This window comes from Haliotis cracherodii, unplaced genomic scaffold, assembly GCF_022045235.1.
Source record: "Haliotis cracherodii isolate W230 unplaced genomic scaffold, xgHalCrac1.p SCAF_2, whole genome shotgun sequence".
Taxonomy (NCBI): Eukaryota; Metazoa; Mollusca; class Gastropoda; order Lepetellida; family Haliotidae; genus Haliotis; species Haliotis cracherodii.
In genome coordinates, this window is record NW_027266275.1 from 64,852,325 (window position 1) to 64,869,776 (window position 17,452).

Here is a 17,452-nt window from a genome sequence, read left to right on the forward strand (position 1 = left end):
ATGTATTTTTGATAATCTTACAACTACGTTGAGAATCTAATATCACTATTTGCTAGGAAGGTAGCATTTAAAGTAAGCGTTTCTCTACTGAAACACGCCCAACTCCGATTTACTCATAAACATATAATAACATTTATCTGAACCGCGTACTTAAGATAATTCATTTTTCCATTTCAGCGCTGATAACCTGACTTCTCTCCTTTTACGTTTAATCCATCCGCTCTCGTCTGCGACGTCAACATGGCCTCCTACGATCCTACCGACCCTGAGATGCAGTATCTTGCTGTGGACCGCAAGAAATTGCTGAAGGAGCAGAACAAGTCCTTTGATGCCAAAAAATCGTGCTGGGCACCTGATGCAGAGCAGGGTTTCCGTGCTGCAGAACTGAAGAGCACAAAGGGCGAGGAGGTCACCGTCCTTATTCTTGAAACAAATGAGGTACTTTTCAAATGGTTGATTGACATGTATTATTAATGGCCATTGTTATTATCCTACAGACACAAATACGAAATTTGTAAATAAGATACTGTTATTTCAGCTATCCATATTGTTCATCATCGGCCAGTTGTGAATGCACGAAAACAAAGAGGTGTCGCTGCTTAGAAGACAAAAAGGGGGCACTCACTTTTATTAAGTTTCAACACAGTTTTATTGACACCTCTTTATCATTAAAACAACACTTTAAATTGCTTGTTATTTCAGATTAAGACGTTCAAAAAAGATGAAATTCAATCGATGAACCCTCCCAAGTTCGAGAAGATCGAGGATATCGCTAACATGACCTACCTGAACGAAGCCGCCGTCCTGTACAACCTGAGGTCCAGATACACCTCTGGCATGATCTATGTAAGTATAATACTATGTAGCACATATATAAGATAAACCATATTACCATCATGAACCTTAAGATGTTTCATTAACTTAATAACCTCAGCGTAACAACTGACCATAAACTGATAATCTCCATCCTTCAGACCTACTCTGGCTTGTTCTGCATCGCCATCAACCCCTACCGCCGTCTCCCCATCTACACCCCGTCCATCGTGGCCAAGTACAGAGGCAAGAGGAAGACCGAGATGCCTCCTCACTTGTTCTCCATCTCGGACAACGCCTACCAGTTCATGGTCCAAGGTAAGGTTTAGTCTGTTTTCTGCCATTAACAAATGACAATAAGTAACTAATATAAAAACAGCAACAATAGTTTGAAGGGCTAACCTAACCGGTTAAATATTATATACACGTGTAAACAGATACTCTTCATGCTCCTCTCACAAGACTTACATGTTACCAATGTAATGATAAATAATACGTTTTGTTACAGATCGTGAAAATCAATCCATGCTGATCACGTAAGTTAGCTTTTACGTGTACAATACAGTACAAGATCAAAGTGTCAGCTTTTCAACTTTAATAATCATTATCTACCTATTTAGTGGTAAAAAACACATCCTGAAAAAAACAATAAATAATTTTGGATAGTAAAACAATATTATAGAATTAATACCGATGTGTATAAAATAAATAATAACATATATTAGCAAGCATTTAAAATTGATAATCACCACAGTGGTGAATCTGGAGCCGGAAAGACCGAGAACACCAAGAAGGTCATCGCCTATTTCGCCTTTGTCGCCGCCGCCTCCAAAGGAGAAGGGGAACAAGAGGACAAGAAGGTGAGAAGTGAAAGCTAACTTTCAGAAGCAATGTAAGAATTTCAGTTTTCGTTTCAGTTTCAATGATCGTTCTTAACATAACGCGCTTTTCAAATATATCCGGAGAATAAATGACCATTCTGACTTCTTCTTGTCACATTTGATGCACATTGTTAAGACACACACCTATTGTATCTTTGAAAGGGATCGCTCGAAGATCAAATCGTGCAAGCTAATCCTGTTCTTGAGGCCTACGGAAACGCCAAGACATCCCGTAATAACAACTCCTCCAGATTCGTAAGTTATTCAAATATTGTTTACTCCGGTGCTGTAATGTTTTCCCCGAAAATAGAAATAATATTTGTTGCTGGCAATAATACAAAATCAGAGCACCGTATATAATTAAGAATATGGCATATTTTGTCATTGTCCTAAACGTATCTCACTGCTTTATGTATTCACGAATGATTGTGAGTCATAATTTTCCTCTGCAGGGAAAATTCGTCCGAATTCATTTCGCCACATCTGGCAAAATCGCTGGCGCAGATATTGAAACATGTGAGTAAATTGACCACAGTTGTTATAATCGTATATTTATTGTGATAAATGTACACAAAATGAAAATATTATATTTCTATTCACATAACATTACTTATGTCTGTGAGACAAATTGACTATGATGGATTCTATCTTATTCCAGATCTTCTTGAGAAATCTCGGGTGACGTATCAACAATCTGTTGAAAGGAACTACCACATCTTCTATCAGATGCTGTCACAGGCTGTGCCTTCTGTGTTAGATAAACAGAACTACACATCATCATGCGTTAAACAGCGTTAAAATCAACGAAAAAAACATAATTCAAACTAATGCCAAATTCATTAATCAAAATCAATCTTTAATTACAGAGACGATTGTGGCCAAACCTGATGCTGGTCTGTACACCTTCATCAACCAGGGAGTCCTTACAGTCAACGGCATCGACGATGTTGAGGAGATGAAGATGACTGATGTTAGTTCCATAATTACACACTTTATAGAACAGAATAAATTTCATGAATATGATTTGCACAATCATTTGCACTTCAGGTTGTACTGGAAATCGAAGAAATTCACTTTATATATAACAAAATCAGTAAAACCATTAACTTTTTACTTAGCATCCCTTCCATGTTAACGTTTGCTTTTCATTTAGGAAGCCTTTGATGTCCTGGGATTCACTGGGGATGAGAAAACTAGCGCCTATAAATGCACTGGTTCAATTTTGCACATGGGTGAGATGCAGTTCAAGCAGAAGGGTGAACAGGCTGAGCCTGATGGAACTGCTGAGGCTGAGAAGGTTTCCTTCCTGTTGGGTGTCAACTGTGGAGACTTCCTGAAGGCTTTGTGTAAACCAAAGATCAAGGTAGCCATGGATTACGTCACCCAAGGACGAACCAAGAATCAGGTTCTCTATTCTGTTGGTGCTTTGGCCAAATCTCTCTACGATCGTGTGTTTAATTGGCTGGTCAAGAGAGTCAACCAATCATTGGATACCAAGAAACCCAGACAGTTCTTCATTGGTGTGCTGGATATTGCAGGGTTTGAGATCTTTGATGTAAGTAACACTCGTTTTTATAGTGGTAACAAAACATAATAGATGTAGTTATCAAAATACATTTTAAAAGTACTATTACGTTTCCGTTAACTGTGAGTAACAAATAATGATTGTTCTTAGACTTACAAGATTGATATATGTCATACAGTTCAACAGCTTCGAACAACTGTGCATCAACTACACTAACGAGCGCCTGCAGCAATTCTTCAACCACCACATGTTTGTGCTGGAGCAAGAAGAATACAAGAAGGAAGGCATAGTCTGGGAATTCATTGACTTCGGCATGGATTTACAGGCCTGCATTGAACTCATTGAAAAGGTAAAGCCCTTCTCACATAATTGACTGTAAATGCTCAATTAGACTTTTGCATACTATTATAAAGAGCATTTACATGCCTCAAAGTGAGACTGATCAGAGAGCAGATCTACTGACCCCACATGAGCCCGTATACCGTCAGTAGAAATCCAAGATGGTTGATACTGACCTAATATGAGACTGTATGCCGTCAGTGACAGCCATCTTGGGTTTTCCAACACCCACCTCACATATTTCACATGGAAATTCTGGTACCAAAATTCGTTATTTGATACTGTTTTGTGTTTTACTATCATTAATTGTGATTTGCAAGGACATTAATCTCTTTTTTAGATCACGTTCGTGACTTTATTGATAAAAATTATAGTTAAAATGTTCATCAAGGTTTGGTCTCTAAGGTTTGAAGTGCAGTCTCCCTTTGACCCTTCACGTCAACGTACGGTTGTTAGTGTCAAGTATTCATTTTGACATGCCACGTGCGATATGGATACCAGAGAGTGTAAACTATTAGGCATTATAAATGCGTTATGGTGTCTTTAATTGCCATATACGGTGTCATGTTAGGTGAGCAGAAAAAAATATTTTTGTGCTGACCTAATATGGCACCGTATACAGCAACTAAAGACACCATAACTAATATGATTATGTTGATAAACATAGCACATATAGATATGAAATATACTACGATCTTCTTGTAACCAGATATTCTATAAATGATCATGTTACAGCCTTTGGGTATACTGTCCATCTTGGAAGAGGAGTGCATGTTCCCAAAAGCATCTGACAAGAGCTTTAAAGACAAACTGACCGAGAACCACATGGGCAAGTCTCCAAACTTCCTTAAGCCAAATAAGTCAATGAAGGGAGGGCAACACGGTGACTTCGCCCTGAAGCACTACGCTGGAACAGTTCCCTACAACATTGGAGGCTGGCTCGAGAAGAACAAGGACCCTGTCAATGAGACCATTGTTGATCTCCTGAAACAGTCAAAAGAACCACTTGTGCAGCTGCTCTTCACTCCAGCTGAAGCAGGTGTGTAGGTTAGGGTTAGGGTCAGGGTTAGGGTTATGTCACTAATGTTCAAATAAAATGCTTGTAGTTGCTTTATGTATGTAAGTTCAACATGAACGACATAAGGATTCACAAAAGGAGCACATTAAAGACTATTTTCATAAATTATCTTAAAACTCTAATGATGGCAGACATCCCTCTCTGTATTAACAATGTATATCCCGTCAATGTTTCAGATGCTGCAGCAGCTGCTGGTGCCGGTAAGAAGAAGAAGAAGAGTTCTGCTTTCCAGACAATCTCTGCCACTCACAGGGTAGGATTATATTCATTAATATTTTTCATGGTGCTATTTAAAGTGTATAGTAAGTCAAACATACCTAATACATTTATACTTCAGCATTTAAAAGCTCTCCGTGACATGCTTGAACTTAAGCAGAAATTCTCACTCACTCACTTACTCTCAAAAGAGACTCAATGTAACTATGTCAAACATTCTCACTAACGAACTCTTACTCTCAAAACATTATAACCGGCTGATGTAAGAGATCATGATGAAATGTATTTGTTTCAGGAATCGCTAAACAAGCTGATGAAGAACTTGTACACAACTCACCCACACTTTGTACGATGTATCATCCCCAACGAGACCAAAACACCAGGTGCTTACAGAAGTTATATTTGTTTCTTTGATTGAACATCACATGCTGTGAATCGTATCATGTATACAAAGTAAAGTATGATTTCATTGACAAAAAGTCGACCTGTCATTGTACTAATGAAGATGAACTGGATTTCTATTTCCAGGTCTGATTGATGCTGGTCTCGTGCTCCACCAGCTTCAGTGTAATGGTGTACTTGAAGGAATCCGTATCTGCAGGAAGGGCTTTCCAAGCAGAGTCGTGTACTCTGAATTCAAACAAAGGTGAAAAATGCTCGCCTTTATCAATGTTCAATGTGTTTATATACTGTAGGGTGATGTATTCATCACATTTATCACGTCATTGTAATTCGTTTCCATTTTGTAATTTGAATGTATTTCATTCAACATTAACACATATTCAAATGAGGTTTTTTTTTGTTTACAAACAGATACTCCATCTTGGCTCCCAATGCTATTCCACAAGGCTTCGTTGAGGGCAAAGTCGTCTCTGGGAAAATCTTGGAGGCTCTGCAAATGAACCCAGATGAGTATCGTTTGGGCAATACCAAAGTGTTTTTCAAGGCCGGTGTCCTCGGTCACCTTGAGGAGCTCCGTGACGAGCGTCTGTCCACGATTGTGGCTCTCTTCCAAGCTCACATACGCGGCTACTTAATGAGGACATACCTAAAGAATCTTCATGACAAGAGGTAACCATCAGTGCACACGTAACCTGCATATCAGTTTTATTGTTTTAATTTAACACTTGATGTTTCTGTCTTCTCTTGAACATGTACGAAAAGGCGCATTTAGAAAATGGTTATTGTCATTATAGAATTTCCTTTTTAGAGTTGCCCTGGAAATGATTCAGAAGAATATCCGCAAATGGCTGGCTATGAGGAACTGGTGCTGGTGGAGATTCTACACCAAGGTCAAGCCTCTTCTCAGTATTGCTGCTGCTGAAGATGAAATGAAACAAAAGGAGGAAGCACTGGCCAAAACAAAAGGAGAGCTTGAGAAGATCACTTCCAGATCAAAGGAACTCGAGGAACAGAATGTTACCTTGATGCAGGCTAAAAATGATCTATTCCTAGAGGTCCAGACAAAGCAAGACACCATCGATGACTGTGAAGAAAGAGTTGAGCAGTTGCTGAAACAGAAAAATGACTTTGAAACTCAACTGAAGGAACTGGAGGAACGTCTCTTGGATGAGGAAGATGTAAATGCTGATGCTGTTGAGAAGAGGAAACAAATGGAAACCGAAAACAACGAGTTGAAGAAAGATATTGAGGAACTTGAGAGATGCCTTGATAAGGTATGTAAATAATCTCTCGAGCTGGGATTCGTGGAAAATTAAAGCAGATAATTAAGGGAACGTAATTAATTAGATACCATGCAGGTTAATGAAACTGCCAAGTGATGGTCCACAAGATATGGTGGTTCAGATATCTAGCTAGTACACTGCAATTCGCTATCTGTGCCTTAAAGATTTAGGGGTCCCATCAGAACCTTCTCAGTACCATATCACGATCGTGGGATTCACTAGAATTGTAAACGTCTGAGACCTACATCCCTTTAGGCATATCTCGCATTACGATGAAAAACGATGATACTTTCCAAAGGAATTTTAAACAAAACTCACATAAAGCTGTTTTTCTGTTGTAGGCTGAGCAAGAAACAAAAACCAAAGAAAACCAAATCAGAACCCTAGAAGATGAAATTGCACAGAAAGATGAAGCTATGGCTAAATTATCAAAGAACAAGAAGGATATTGAATCCCAAAACCAGAAAACAGCTGACGCTCTTCAGGCTGAGGAAGACAAGGTGAACCACCTTACCAAATTAAAAACCAAACTAGAACATTCTCTAGATGATATGGAGGACACTCTTGAACGTGAGAAAAAGGTGCGAGCTGACGTTGAGAAGGTCAAGAGAAAGTTGGAACAAGATCTGAAGATGACACAGGAAGTTGTTGAAGAACTGGAGCGCATTAGGCGTGAAATGGAAGACACCATAAAGAGGTACTGTGTTGTTTTACAAAAGAATAAGTTTATTGTCATTTGTATTTTGTATGTGTTTACTCTGTTAAAATGTAGATGAAAGGTAATTACTTGACTTACTATGTGATTGACACGTATTTCCTTTATTTAGGAAGGACAAAGATATGGCCACAATAAGCACACAGCTTGAAGATGAACAAGGTCATGGGGCTCAACTTCAGAGAAAAATCAAGGAGTTGCAGGTATAAAAATAAACCGTTCATTATTTTCATGCTCAATGTACAGCCTAAACACATTACTTGATGTAACAAATTAATTTCGTAATATAACGCTAAATATGAACACTAAACCAAACATATAGATCGATTCATCAGTCTTATGGTCCTAATTTAGGCTCACATTGAGGAACTTGAGGAGGAACTAGAAGCAGAGAGACAATCACGATGCAAGGTTGAGAAGCAAAGGATGGAGTTTGCTCGTGAACTTGAAGAACTTTCTGAACGTTTGGACGAAGCTGGTGGTGCCACGTCAATTCAGGTACATCCTTCAGGCTACAAAAGAAACATATACCATTTCAAAGATCTTGAGTATTATCACTGACACACTGAAAAAGTTTTCTTGTAACTGATCGTGGGAGTATTTTGTATATTTCTGTATGACAATTATAATAATATAACAATAAAATAATATATATCTATAGTTGATCTGTTCATTTTGTGTCAGGTTGAGCTAAACAAGAAACGGGAACACGAGATTCTAAAGATGCGCCGGGATCTTGAGGAAAGTGCTATTCACCATGAAACACAGATTACTGTCTTTCGTAAGAAACACCAAGATGCTGTCAACGAGTTCAGTGATCAGCTTGAACAACTACTCAAACTGAAGAGCAAGTAAGTGATGTGATGTAATGTCACACTTGCGAGTCATTTGTAATTGTGGAGAGACAATAATTGATTGAATTCATGAAGCACATTTTGACCTATGTTGACCCCCAATTTCAATCATGTCCTCAGACTCGAGAAGGAAAAGCAAATAATGAAGGGGGAAATTGATGAACTTCAAGCCCAGCTGGATCACGTCAAGAAGAACAGGGTAAGCAACTGCATGTGTTTGTCTATTGATATTGTTATTTCGTTCTTTAGATGAAACAATATATCTAATATCTAAACAATATAAATAAACTGAAAACGAATCCATAAAGTCCTTCTTCAATGAACTATATTAGAACCCTTCTCCCTCTCAGGGTTGCTCTGAAAAGATGTCCAAACAGGTGGAGACCCATATCATCGAGATGAACGTAAAGATTGAAGAGGGAACTCGACAAATCAATGAAATCCAGTCCCAAAAGTTCAAACTGCAGACAGAATATAGTGACCTCACCCGTCAGCTCGAGGAGGCTGAACATCACGTCAGTCACCTGAGTAAAGAGAAGTCAACTCTGTCTAGTCACTTGGAGGAAGCCAAAACAAGTCTGGAGGAAGAGTCAAGGGTAGGTTATTCACATTATCTAATCGCATTATTATTTAAGTCAACATAGTCAACAAGGGCCACTTAATGACGTTAATGGCACGCCAAAACTAATTTCCACTATGCCGACTACAAGACATGTTTCTTATAATGGATATTGCGTTTAAAATGCACAACATTACATGTGCGTTTGACTAATGACGTGAACGCTAATATATCACATCTCAATAACGTCTTCTGCAGATTCGCATGAAACTCCAATCTGATGTTCGAAACCTGAACTCGGATATGGAGAGCATTCGTGATCAGCTTGAGGAAGAACACGAGAGGACTGCCACACTTCAGCGTCAGCTGGCTAAAGCGAACAATGAAGCTCAACAGTGGAAGTCCAAGTTCGAGACTGAGGGCATTTGTAGGATGGAAGAAATTGAAGAGTCCAGGTAACAAATAGGCTAATTTCTTGAAAGTTATCTTTAAAAACGTATATCAACTCTAATGTTTTGTTTGGCTTTGACAGACATGAAAAGGTTCCTTCAGAAGAGTTATATAATTTGTGTCCTGTTGCAATAGAAATGTTTGGTTCTTCAGGCGTCGTCTCCAGGTTAAACTGACAGAGTCAGAACAATGCCTACAGGCAGCCTATGCCAAGTGCAGTGCGCTGGAGAAGGTCAAATTTAGACTACAGGGAGAATTAGAAGATCTCATGGTTGATGTTGACAGGGTAAGTACATGTTCTACATGGTATTCTCATCAATATAGAATAAAAAACGACTGCGACGAAAGCTTTGCCCAAAACACAGTCAATAAGAACGATTCCAACTACATTATTTGGACGTGTTCAAGAATCATTATAAAAAAGTACCAGGTGTTCGCGAAAGGTGAAAAAGGAAACAAAAGAGTCGAGAACAAAGGCGGATTACTAAATGTCCTTACAACATGTTTCAAAATTAATCATGGTCATCTCTGTAAACAGGTTTTCTTTTATCTGTGGTTAATGGCTTTTTATTTACATGCACTTGCTTGCATGTACATAGTAAATATCTCCAAATCAATTATGATTATCTCTGTAAACAAGTTTTGTTCTATCTGTTGTCAATGTTTGTTCTACATGCACTTGCTATAGTACAGATGTATAACGTCTTCACATCATGCAAACCAATACGTACTTCAGGCTAACGCAACATCTACGACCTTGGAGAAGAAGCAGAGAATGTTTGACAGGACGGTGCAGGAATGGCAGGTCAAGGTCACCAACTTGCAGACAGAGCTTGAAGTTTCTCAAAAAGAGTCACGTAACTACTCAACTGAACTCTTCCGGTTCCGTAGTCAAGTTGAGGAATACCATAGTCAAGTGGAGACTTTAACAAGAGAAAACAAAAACTTGTCTGGTATGTGTCTTCGTGCCTTTTACAGATACTTATGAAATTATGTAACAGGTGCCCTACTGTATGAAACGTCACGGACTTATCTTTATAAATTAAATCTTTATAGATTGTCTCGGTTGGCTATATTCAGTATTATTTCCATTCTTAAGTTTACTTAATCAGCAATGATATATTTGTACAGGTATATTTTCATACACTTGGAATATTTCAGTTGAAGTCCGGGAAGTAACTTGTCAGTTAAGTGACGGAGGCCGTGGCGTTCACGACGTCGAGAAGATGTGCAAACGTCTCCAGATGGAAAAGGAGGAACTCCAGACTGCCCTAGAGGAGGCTGAATCCTCTCTAGAACAGGAGGAGGCCAAGGTGACGAGGATAAGTTTGGAGTTGGCGCAAGTCAGAGCCGACATTGACAGACGTGTAGCAGAGAAGGAAGAAGACTTTGAGAACACTCGGTGAGCCATTGATATTATACATTTTTCTACAGACTTTCTTTTTCTTGCATTAACAATGTAGGACCAAAGAATACCAGACAGTTTTATTGCACCAGTGTAGAAGTGTCTAACAAGCTAAGAAGTTCATATAGGTTTTTTATTTAAAGCTTATTGATCATGCATATGTATTTCTGCAGTCGCAACCATCAAAAGGTTCTGGCGTCGCTGCAAATCAGTTTGGAATCCGAAACCAAGGGCAAGAATGACGCCATGAAGATCAAGAAGAAATTGGAACAAGACATCAATGAGCTTGAGATCGCCCTTGATGCAGCAAATCGTTCTCGTGTTGAGGCTGAGACAAGTTCCAAGAAATACAACCTTGAGATCAGGGTATATAATATGTACCACAATCATTCTTAAGAATTCGACATATACAACAGCAAGTTATTAGATGTTTCCGTCAATTCTCAGATATCGCTAGAATCATCTGAATCATTTTTCGCTGACATAAGTTTATCGAAATTATATTGGGATATATTTCGTGGAAGATCTCAACACTCAAATTTGATTTTTGATTTTAGGAGCTGTACATTAAGATTGAGGACTTCCAAAGATCACGTGAAGAGTCTCGCGAAGCCTACCAGTCTCTTGAACGCCGCTGCAACATGCTAAAGGGAGAGAGTGAGGAGATGCGCACATCTCTGGAGTCGTCTGAACGAGCCCGCAAGGCCGCCGAACTTGAACTGAATGACATCACAGCACGCATGAACATGCTTACTGTCCAGATCACCTCAACCTCAAGCCAGAAAAGGAAGTTTGAAAGCGACATCACTGCAATGCAGGTGAGACGATAGTTAAGAATCAGATAATTTAAAACAAACATCAGTGTTCTGAGTATGACCAACTGAGGAACCTGTGATTGTGTAGAGTAAAGTTCTTTAACCGCTAGGATCTTCATGCGGTGGACTTGAATTTATGATAGTCCCCGATTACGATCATTGGCCGCTTTGGGCTTTGATGATAAAAAGTAAAGCCCCAAAATGGCAAAAACGTGATGTCCATTGTCAAAACATTTCTGATTGATTTTGTTCTATCATGATTGCACCTTAATCCAGAATCAACAAGTTAACATAATAAAATCATGTTTCATAGTTAGCATGCTGTCACAGCTTCTTTTCCCTAACTCTTTTCTTCTTAAGTCAGTAAACAACCGTAAGTTTTAGAAAGGACATGTGCACCTGTCTAATGCATTAATTATTTATTGTTATTTTCTACAGTCCGACCTTGATGACATGAGAAGCCAAATCAAGATATCCGAGGAGAATTGTAAGCGCGCTGTTGCTGATTTCTCCCATGTGTCTGAAGAGCTCCGAGTTGAGCAGAACAACAGCAGGCAGCTGATGAAGGTCAAGATGCACTTTGAGAGTCAAGTGAAGGAGCTTCTGATCCGAATTGAGGAAACCGAGGGCTTGGGAATCAAGGGTGGCAGGAAGATGATCCAGAAACTCGAACATAAGGTGGGTCTAATGCAGCAGAGATATAGTCGGTTGTATTCTAGCAGTATAATACTAGTATACAGTATATATGTAATTATCAAATATATGTCAAACTAATCATGCACGCAAAAATGAACAAATAAGGATGAAAGTATTTAATTATCACAAAATGTAATATTGCCTTATTCAGTAGTGTTGTATATCTTCATTTGTAATCGTTTAGATTCGTGAACTGAATTCTGAGCTTGAGAACGAGCAGCGCCTCCATGCGGAAACCCGGAAAAGTTCTCGTTTTGCGGAACGTCGTCTGAAGGATCTTGTTTTCCAAGCTGAAGAGGACAGGAAGACCCAGGAGAGACTCCAGGAGACTGTGGACAAGCTGAATGCTAAACTGAAGGCCTACAGGATACATATTGAGGAAGTGGTAAGTGATGACATATTCACTTTGAACACTCACCTGTATCAATCTGAATGTATTAAACATTTACCAGTGGAAAAAGGATGGGTTCATCCTCTACAATGCAGCTTCTACTGTCAATCAGGCTCATGGAAAGTAAGTTGAGGTTCAATAACCAACACTGGACCTTTTTATCTTGTAATGCCATATCATATTCAGTTAATGCCGTTTCAATGGAAACTGTGTTCTCATTATTTCCATATCAATTATGTGGATTAGGCTACATCAGACCACAACAAACAAGTTGTTATCCATATATTGTGTCTACTTTGTCATCCGTCAACTTGTAAGTAATGCCTATCAAACAATACATGAGACTAAACAATTGATAGCTGAAGAGGAACTATGATCATAATGACTAATTTCCACAGCCAACCTCAAATTTCATTTAAACTCGATTATACATGAATCTATTTCCGTTGCTTCCAGGAGGAGATTGCGACCATGAACCTGGGCAAGTTCCGCAAGATGCAGCAGGACCTGGAGTATGCTGAGGAGAGAGCCGACTCCGCTGAGGCAACTGTCCAGAAACTCAGAGTCAAGAACCGCGTCTCTGTTTCCGTCGTTCGCAGCTACTCGAAGACGACTCAATAACTGATGTTGGCAGGCCTTCCAATGAAGTGGTCACTATTCAATATTTAAACCATATTTATTTGATAAGCCTACTTGTTCGAAAGTCAATAAAGCATATTTATGAAAAGGTTTTCTGTCCTACCTAGCGATCCACACCACTGACAGCTTTTACCAGCTGTACTAGTACTAAACATATCCCCTATACAGTACCTTCTCACAACAGATAATTCATGCTGTATTAGTTACTAAATATAACCACTAGATTGTACCTTCTCACTCGACATCATTCATGCTATATAAGTTACTAAACATATCCACTACACTGTAACTTCTCACTCCAGATCATTCATGCTGTATTAGTTACTAAACATATCAACTACATAGTATCTTTTCACACCAGACCGATCACACCACATTAGTTGCTAAACATGTTCATTCCATAGTACCTTCTCACTCCAGATCATTCCTGCTATATTAGTTACTGTACATGTCGATATGTTTAGTTACTAATATAGTGTGAATTATCTCCAGTGAGAAGGTACAATGTAGTGGATATGTTTAGCAACTGGTACAGCATGAATGATCTGTTGTGAGAAGATACTGTGTATTTTATATATTCGGTAACTAATGTAGAGTGGATGATCTGGAGTGAGATGGTACTATGTTGTGGATATGTTTAATTGCTAATATAGAGTGAATTATTCGGAGTGTGAATATCTGGAGTGAAAAGGCACTATGTAGTGGATATGTTTAGTATCTAAGGCAGCATGAATGCTTGTTTTGAGAAGGTAGTATGTAGTGGACATGCTCAGTAACTAATATAGGACGAATGATATGGATTGAGAAGGCGCTATGTTGTGGATATGTTTAGTAACTAATATATCATGAATGACCTGGAGTGAGAAGGCACTATGTAGTGGATATGTTTAGTATCTAAGGCAGCATGAATGTTCGTAGTTTGAGAAGGTAGTATGTAGTGGATATGCTCAGTAACTAATATAGGACGAATGATATGGATTGAGAAGGCACTATGTAGTGGATATGTTTAGTATGTAAGGCAGCATGAATGATTTTTTGCAATAATGTACTATGTAGTAGACATTTGTAGAAACTAATACAGCATGAATGATCTGGAGTGAGAAGGTACAATGTAGTGGATATGTTTAGCAACTAGTACAGCAGCAACTAATATACAATAATGATGTAGTGTATATATTTACTATCTAATGCAGGATGAATGAATGATCTGGAGCGCGAAAGTAAAATGTGGTGGACTTGTTTAGACTTGTTTTGGTCTGAGAAGGTACCATGTAGTGGATATATTTAATTACTGATATAGCATGAATGATCTATTGTAAGAAGGTACCACGTACTGGATATGTTTAGAAACTAATACAGCATGAATGTATGGTGTGAGAAGGTACACTACTGCCTAGAAGTTCATTCCCCTTACACGCATGGGCAACGCGTTACGCAACCAGTGTGCATCGGGTTGGTCACGCGTGTGATACCCGTGTGCAACGCGTGACACACTCATTAGAGGGGGAACAAACTTTTGACCAAAGGAGGACCCGTCTTAAGCTGAACCTGGAGGTGGTAACAAGGAGAGAAGATTTTGTTATCCTGACGAAAAATGATAATGCACATGTATTTCCTAATGTCTCCTTTCTTTATGTGATTTTGTGGGAATAACATGAATACTGTTGTGATCAAATAGATGTGTTTTGTTTTATACGACCATTGCTTCTAAATCCGATGGTGTTAAGAGAATACATGGTCCTGGAACATGTTATTGCAATTGAAATGCTTTTATTGTGATTTGACATTAACCGCCTGTAGTACGACTTTCAGTGATAATATGTATGAGGTTTGGCGGCGCATTGTTTTTATTGGACCCTAATTACTTTATGATGACTTGGACTCTTTATCACAGCTCCATAGCCGTGAGGCTGGAAAAGAGCAGCATGTAATTAATGAGGGTGGGTTATATCATTGAGGATACACTTGAGGGAGAGAATACTAATTACCGTACTACAGGAAGAGACCTGTAGACGTAAGCGCGGGGTGGTGTTTTAGCTGGCCGTTCGATAATGGCCGCCAGAAGTGAGCTTTGACTGCGTCATCTAAAATAAATAATAAGATACAGCAGTGTTATTTTCACGGTCTGTTGAATAAACTCCCAGTGCAACGGTCAATGTATCTTCTACTTGATCCTTGATACATCATTTTGGCATTCACAATATATAGTATTTCAACGTACAAAAGAGCACTGATCTAAAGCAATTCCGCGGGAGTAGTTGTTACCTGTGCATTACTGTATTTTCTCAGTGAGTACCCGGATGATATAGCAGAAATCTAGACTTGTTCGCGACCTGTGCTCGCCATTCGTAAGCGCATTTTTATTGAAAGTAGAAGGACATATGGTCACACTGATCAACAAAAATGAAATACAGTTTTTGAAATGTAGGTATATTTGTGGGGAGCATCGGTTATGGTGATGCAGTTTTGATAAGTCACTTGCTTGGTAATTGTGCGATCTTCGTGTACACTATTTTGACTTGCAACACAAAGTAAATATTTCATCTGCACATTGCTTATTTTACCGTGTGTATATGTTTACATTCAAAATGTAAACAGATTTCACTAAGGAAATGTATTAAACGCCTAAATATTCAGTTTATTTTACAAATTAACTGAAAAATATGTCCATCTTTATTATTATGATAACGAATTCCAAATATTTGTTTATGTTTAATATCATCACCAAGTACAGTTCTGTATTGTTTGGCTTCTTTTCTTAGCATAATTAATATATTGTGATGTGTTTAAGCTCTTTTGGTCGTCTTTATCATTTTTAGTCAGTCGGTTAAATAAATGAATGGATTATTCAGTCAATTTGTAAAATGACTGAAATATTTAGATATTTAATAAATTGCCTGAGTGAATCATATTTTACACATTGACTGTAACATATACACGCTTACAAAAGAAAATACTTGTGAAAACAACGTCTATCGCGCATCGAAAAACTTCCCAACCAAACGGAAAGGAACAAGAATGATTCTGTTCAAAGCTGCAGCGAATGAATGAAAACAAAATGCAAATATCATTATTACAACCTACCAAAGTTATAATGTATCCGGGAATATCAACATAAAGGAACAATATCCATTGCGTCTGCAGCTGTACAAAAATACTTATTCGATGTCAAATGTCTATGTGAGAATCAAATACTTTAATAATAATTATTTGGAAACAATATTTGGAATATATATGAAATATATTAAAATATTTAAATATATCGTTTTTAAACGTTATTTAAATGTATCGAATATTATAACCCGTGTCTGTTTCTTAACTGATCACTTAGTTTGTTTCAGTTGTTTCACATAGGTGCCAAGTTAGCTGAGAAAGCCCACGTGACAACTATTTTTATAATGTCCACGGTTCTTAAAAACATACATTGAGTTAGATAACAATGAACAACCAGTCAGTGTATTATCGGTTACCCTTTGAACAAAGTATGTTGTTTTTACATCTGTACTTCACGCCATGATATCAGTGTATTCCCTAGGTTTAGTAACCCTACCTTCACATGTAAACACTTACTTTTGACATATCCACTGTGCAAGATAACAGTAATTAATCAATCAACGTATTTCCTGTTGATCCTTTGATGTCTGGGAATGATCAGTTGATTTACAAAAAAAGTAAATCAACTGATCATACATCTCTTGCTGGGCTGCCACGTGCATAATTCACATTCCACCTCACTTCAAACCTGGATTTAGATTAAATAATTACCCCAGGTATAAGAAAGACCAAATTTGAACCTTTATCCGGTAATCTGAGTGGTGCTACAACTGAGTATACATAATATAAATTCATTAACTGAGCAGCATGTGAATTACGACAAATACAGAAGTGTAGGGTTATACCAGAAAATGTGGATGACAACAAGGGAGTAGTAATTGTATCATCCACGCAATCCGAAATCCGCAAATGCTTTCACTCAGGGATACTTTTTTTATTATCAAACTGTAACAATCAGGGGTATTTCCAAATAACGACATCCGATGAGCTTTCGCCGTTATTTGTCTGTTTGTTTAGGCTGAAGAAATTAATTACCATGCGCCCTTTGTTGAAATCTTCATAGATCACGGGTAACCAATCAGTTTTCAAAAATGCGTAAGTTTATTTAGCTGTCCTTGCAGACTGGTAGCCCAGTCTCTTGTCACGCTCGGTTGCGTTAACGAGCAAATTGACTCACGGCAGCTAGTAAGCCCAAGCGGAAATCCAAAGGTCGTATTACCTGAAGAATCAACCTTCATTTGCGAAATATCTACTGCTCTTAAAATCAATATTTCTCCCAATACTAAAATTCAGAACTTTCTAACCAAGGATTACCAGTTGAAACTGGTCGATGGCTG

The 17,452-nt window shown here is 38.3% G+C and overlaps 1 protein-coding gene across 1 annotated transcript; it reads left to right on the forward strand.

Annotated features, from left to right (window-relative positions):
• Positions 1-240: 240 nt before the first annotated feature.
• On the forward strand, positions 241-13,043 carry LOC139468362 (myosin heavy chain, striated muscle-like). The gene is made up of 32 exons (XM_071250276.1): positions 241-438; positions 703-846; positions 975-1,131; positions 1,322-1,349; positions 1,568-1,673; positions 1,857-1,949; positions 2,147-2,210; positions 2,353-2,449; positions 2,559-2,664; positions 2,848-3,249; positions 3,398-3,568; positions 4,294-4,597; positions 4,813-4,889; positions 5,148-5,235; positions 5,381-5,498; positions 5,666-5,923; positions 6,063-6,528; positions 6,879-7,234; positions 7,365-7,455; positions 7,607-7,750; positions 7,937-8,103; positions 8,227-8,305; positions 8,457-8,702; positions 8,924-9,120; positions 9,269-9,401; positions 9,852-10,068; positions 10,277-10,517; positions 10,694-10,886; positions 11,078-11,338; positions 11,774-12,013; positions 12,216-12,416; positions 12,879-13,043. Exons 1-32 carry the CDS (start codon positions 241-243, stop codon positions 13,041-13,043), a joined length of 5,808 nt encoding a protein of 1,935 aa, XP_071106377.1.
• The last annotated feature ends 4,409 nt before the right edge of the window (positions 13,044-17,452 follow it).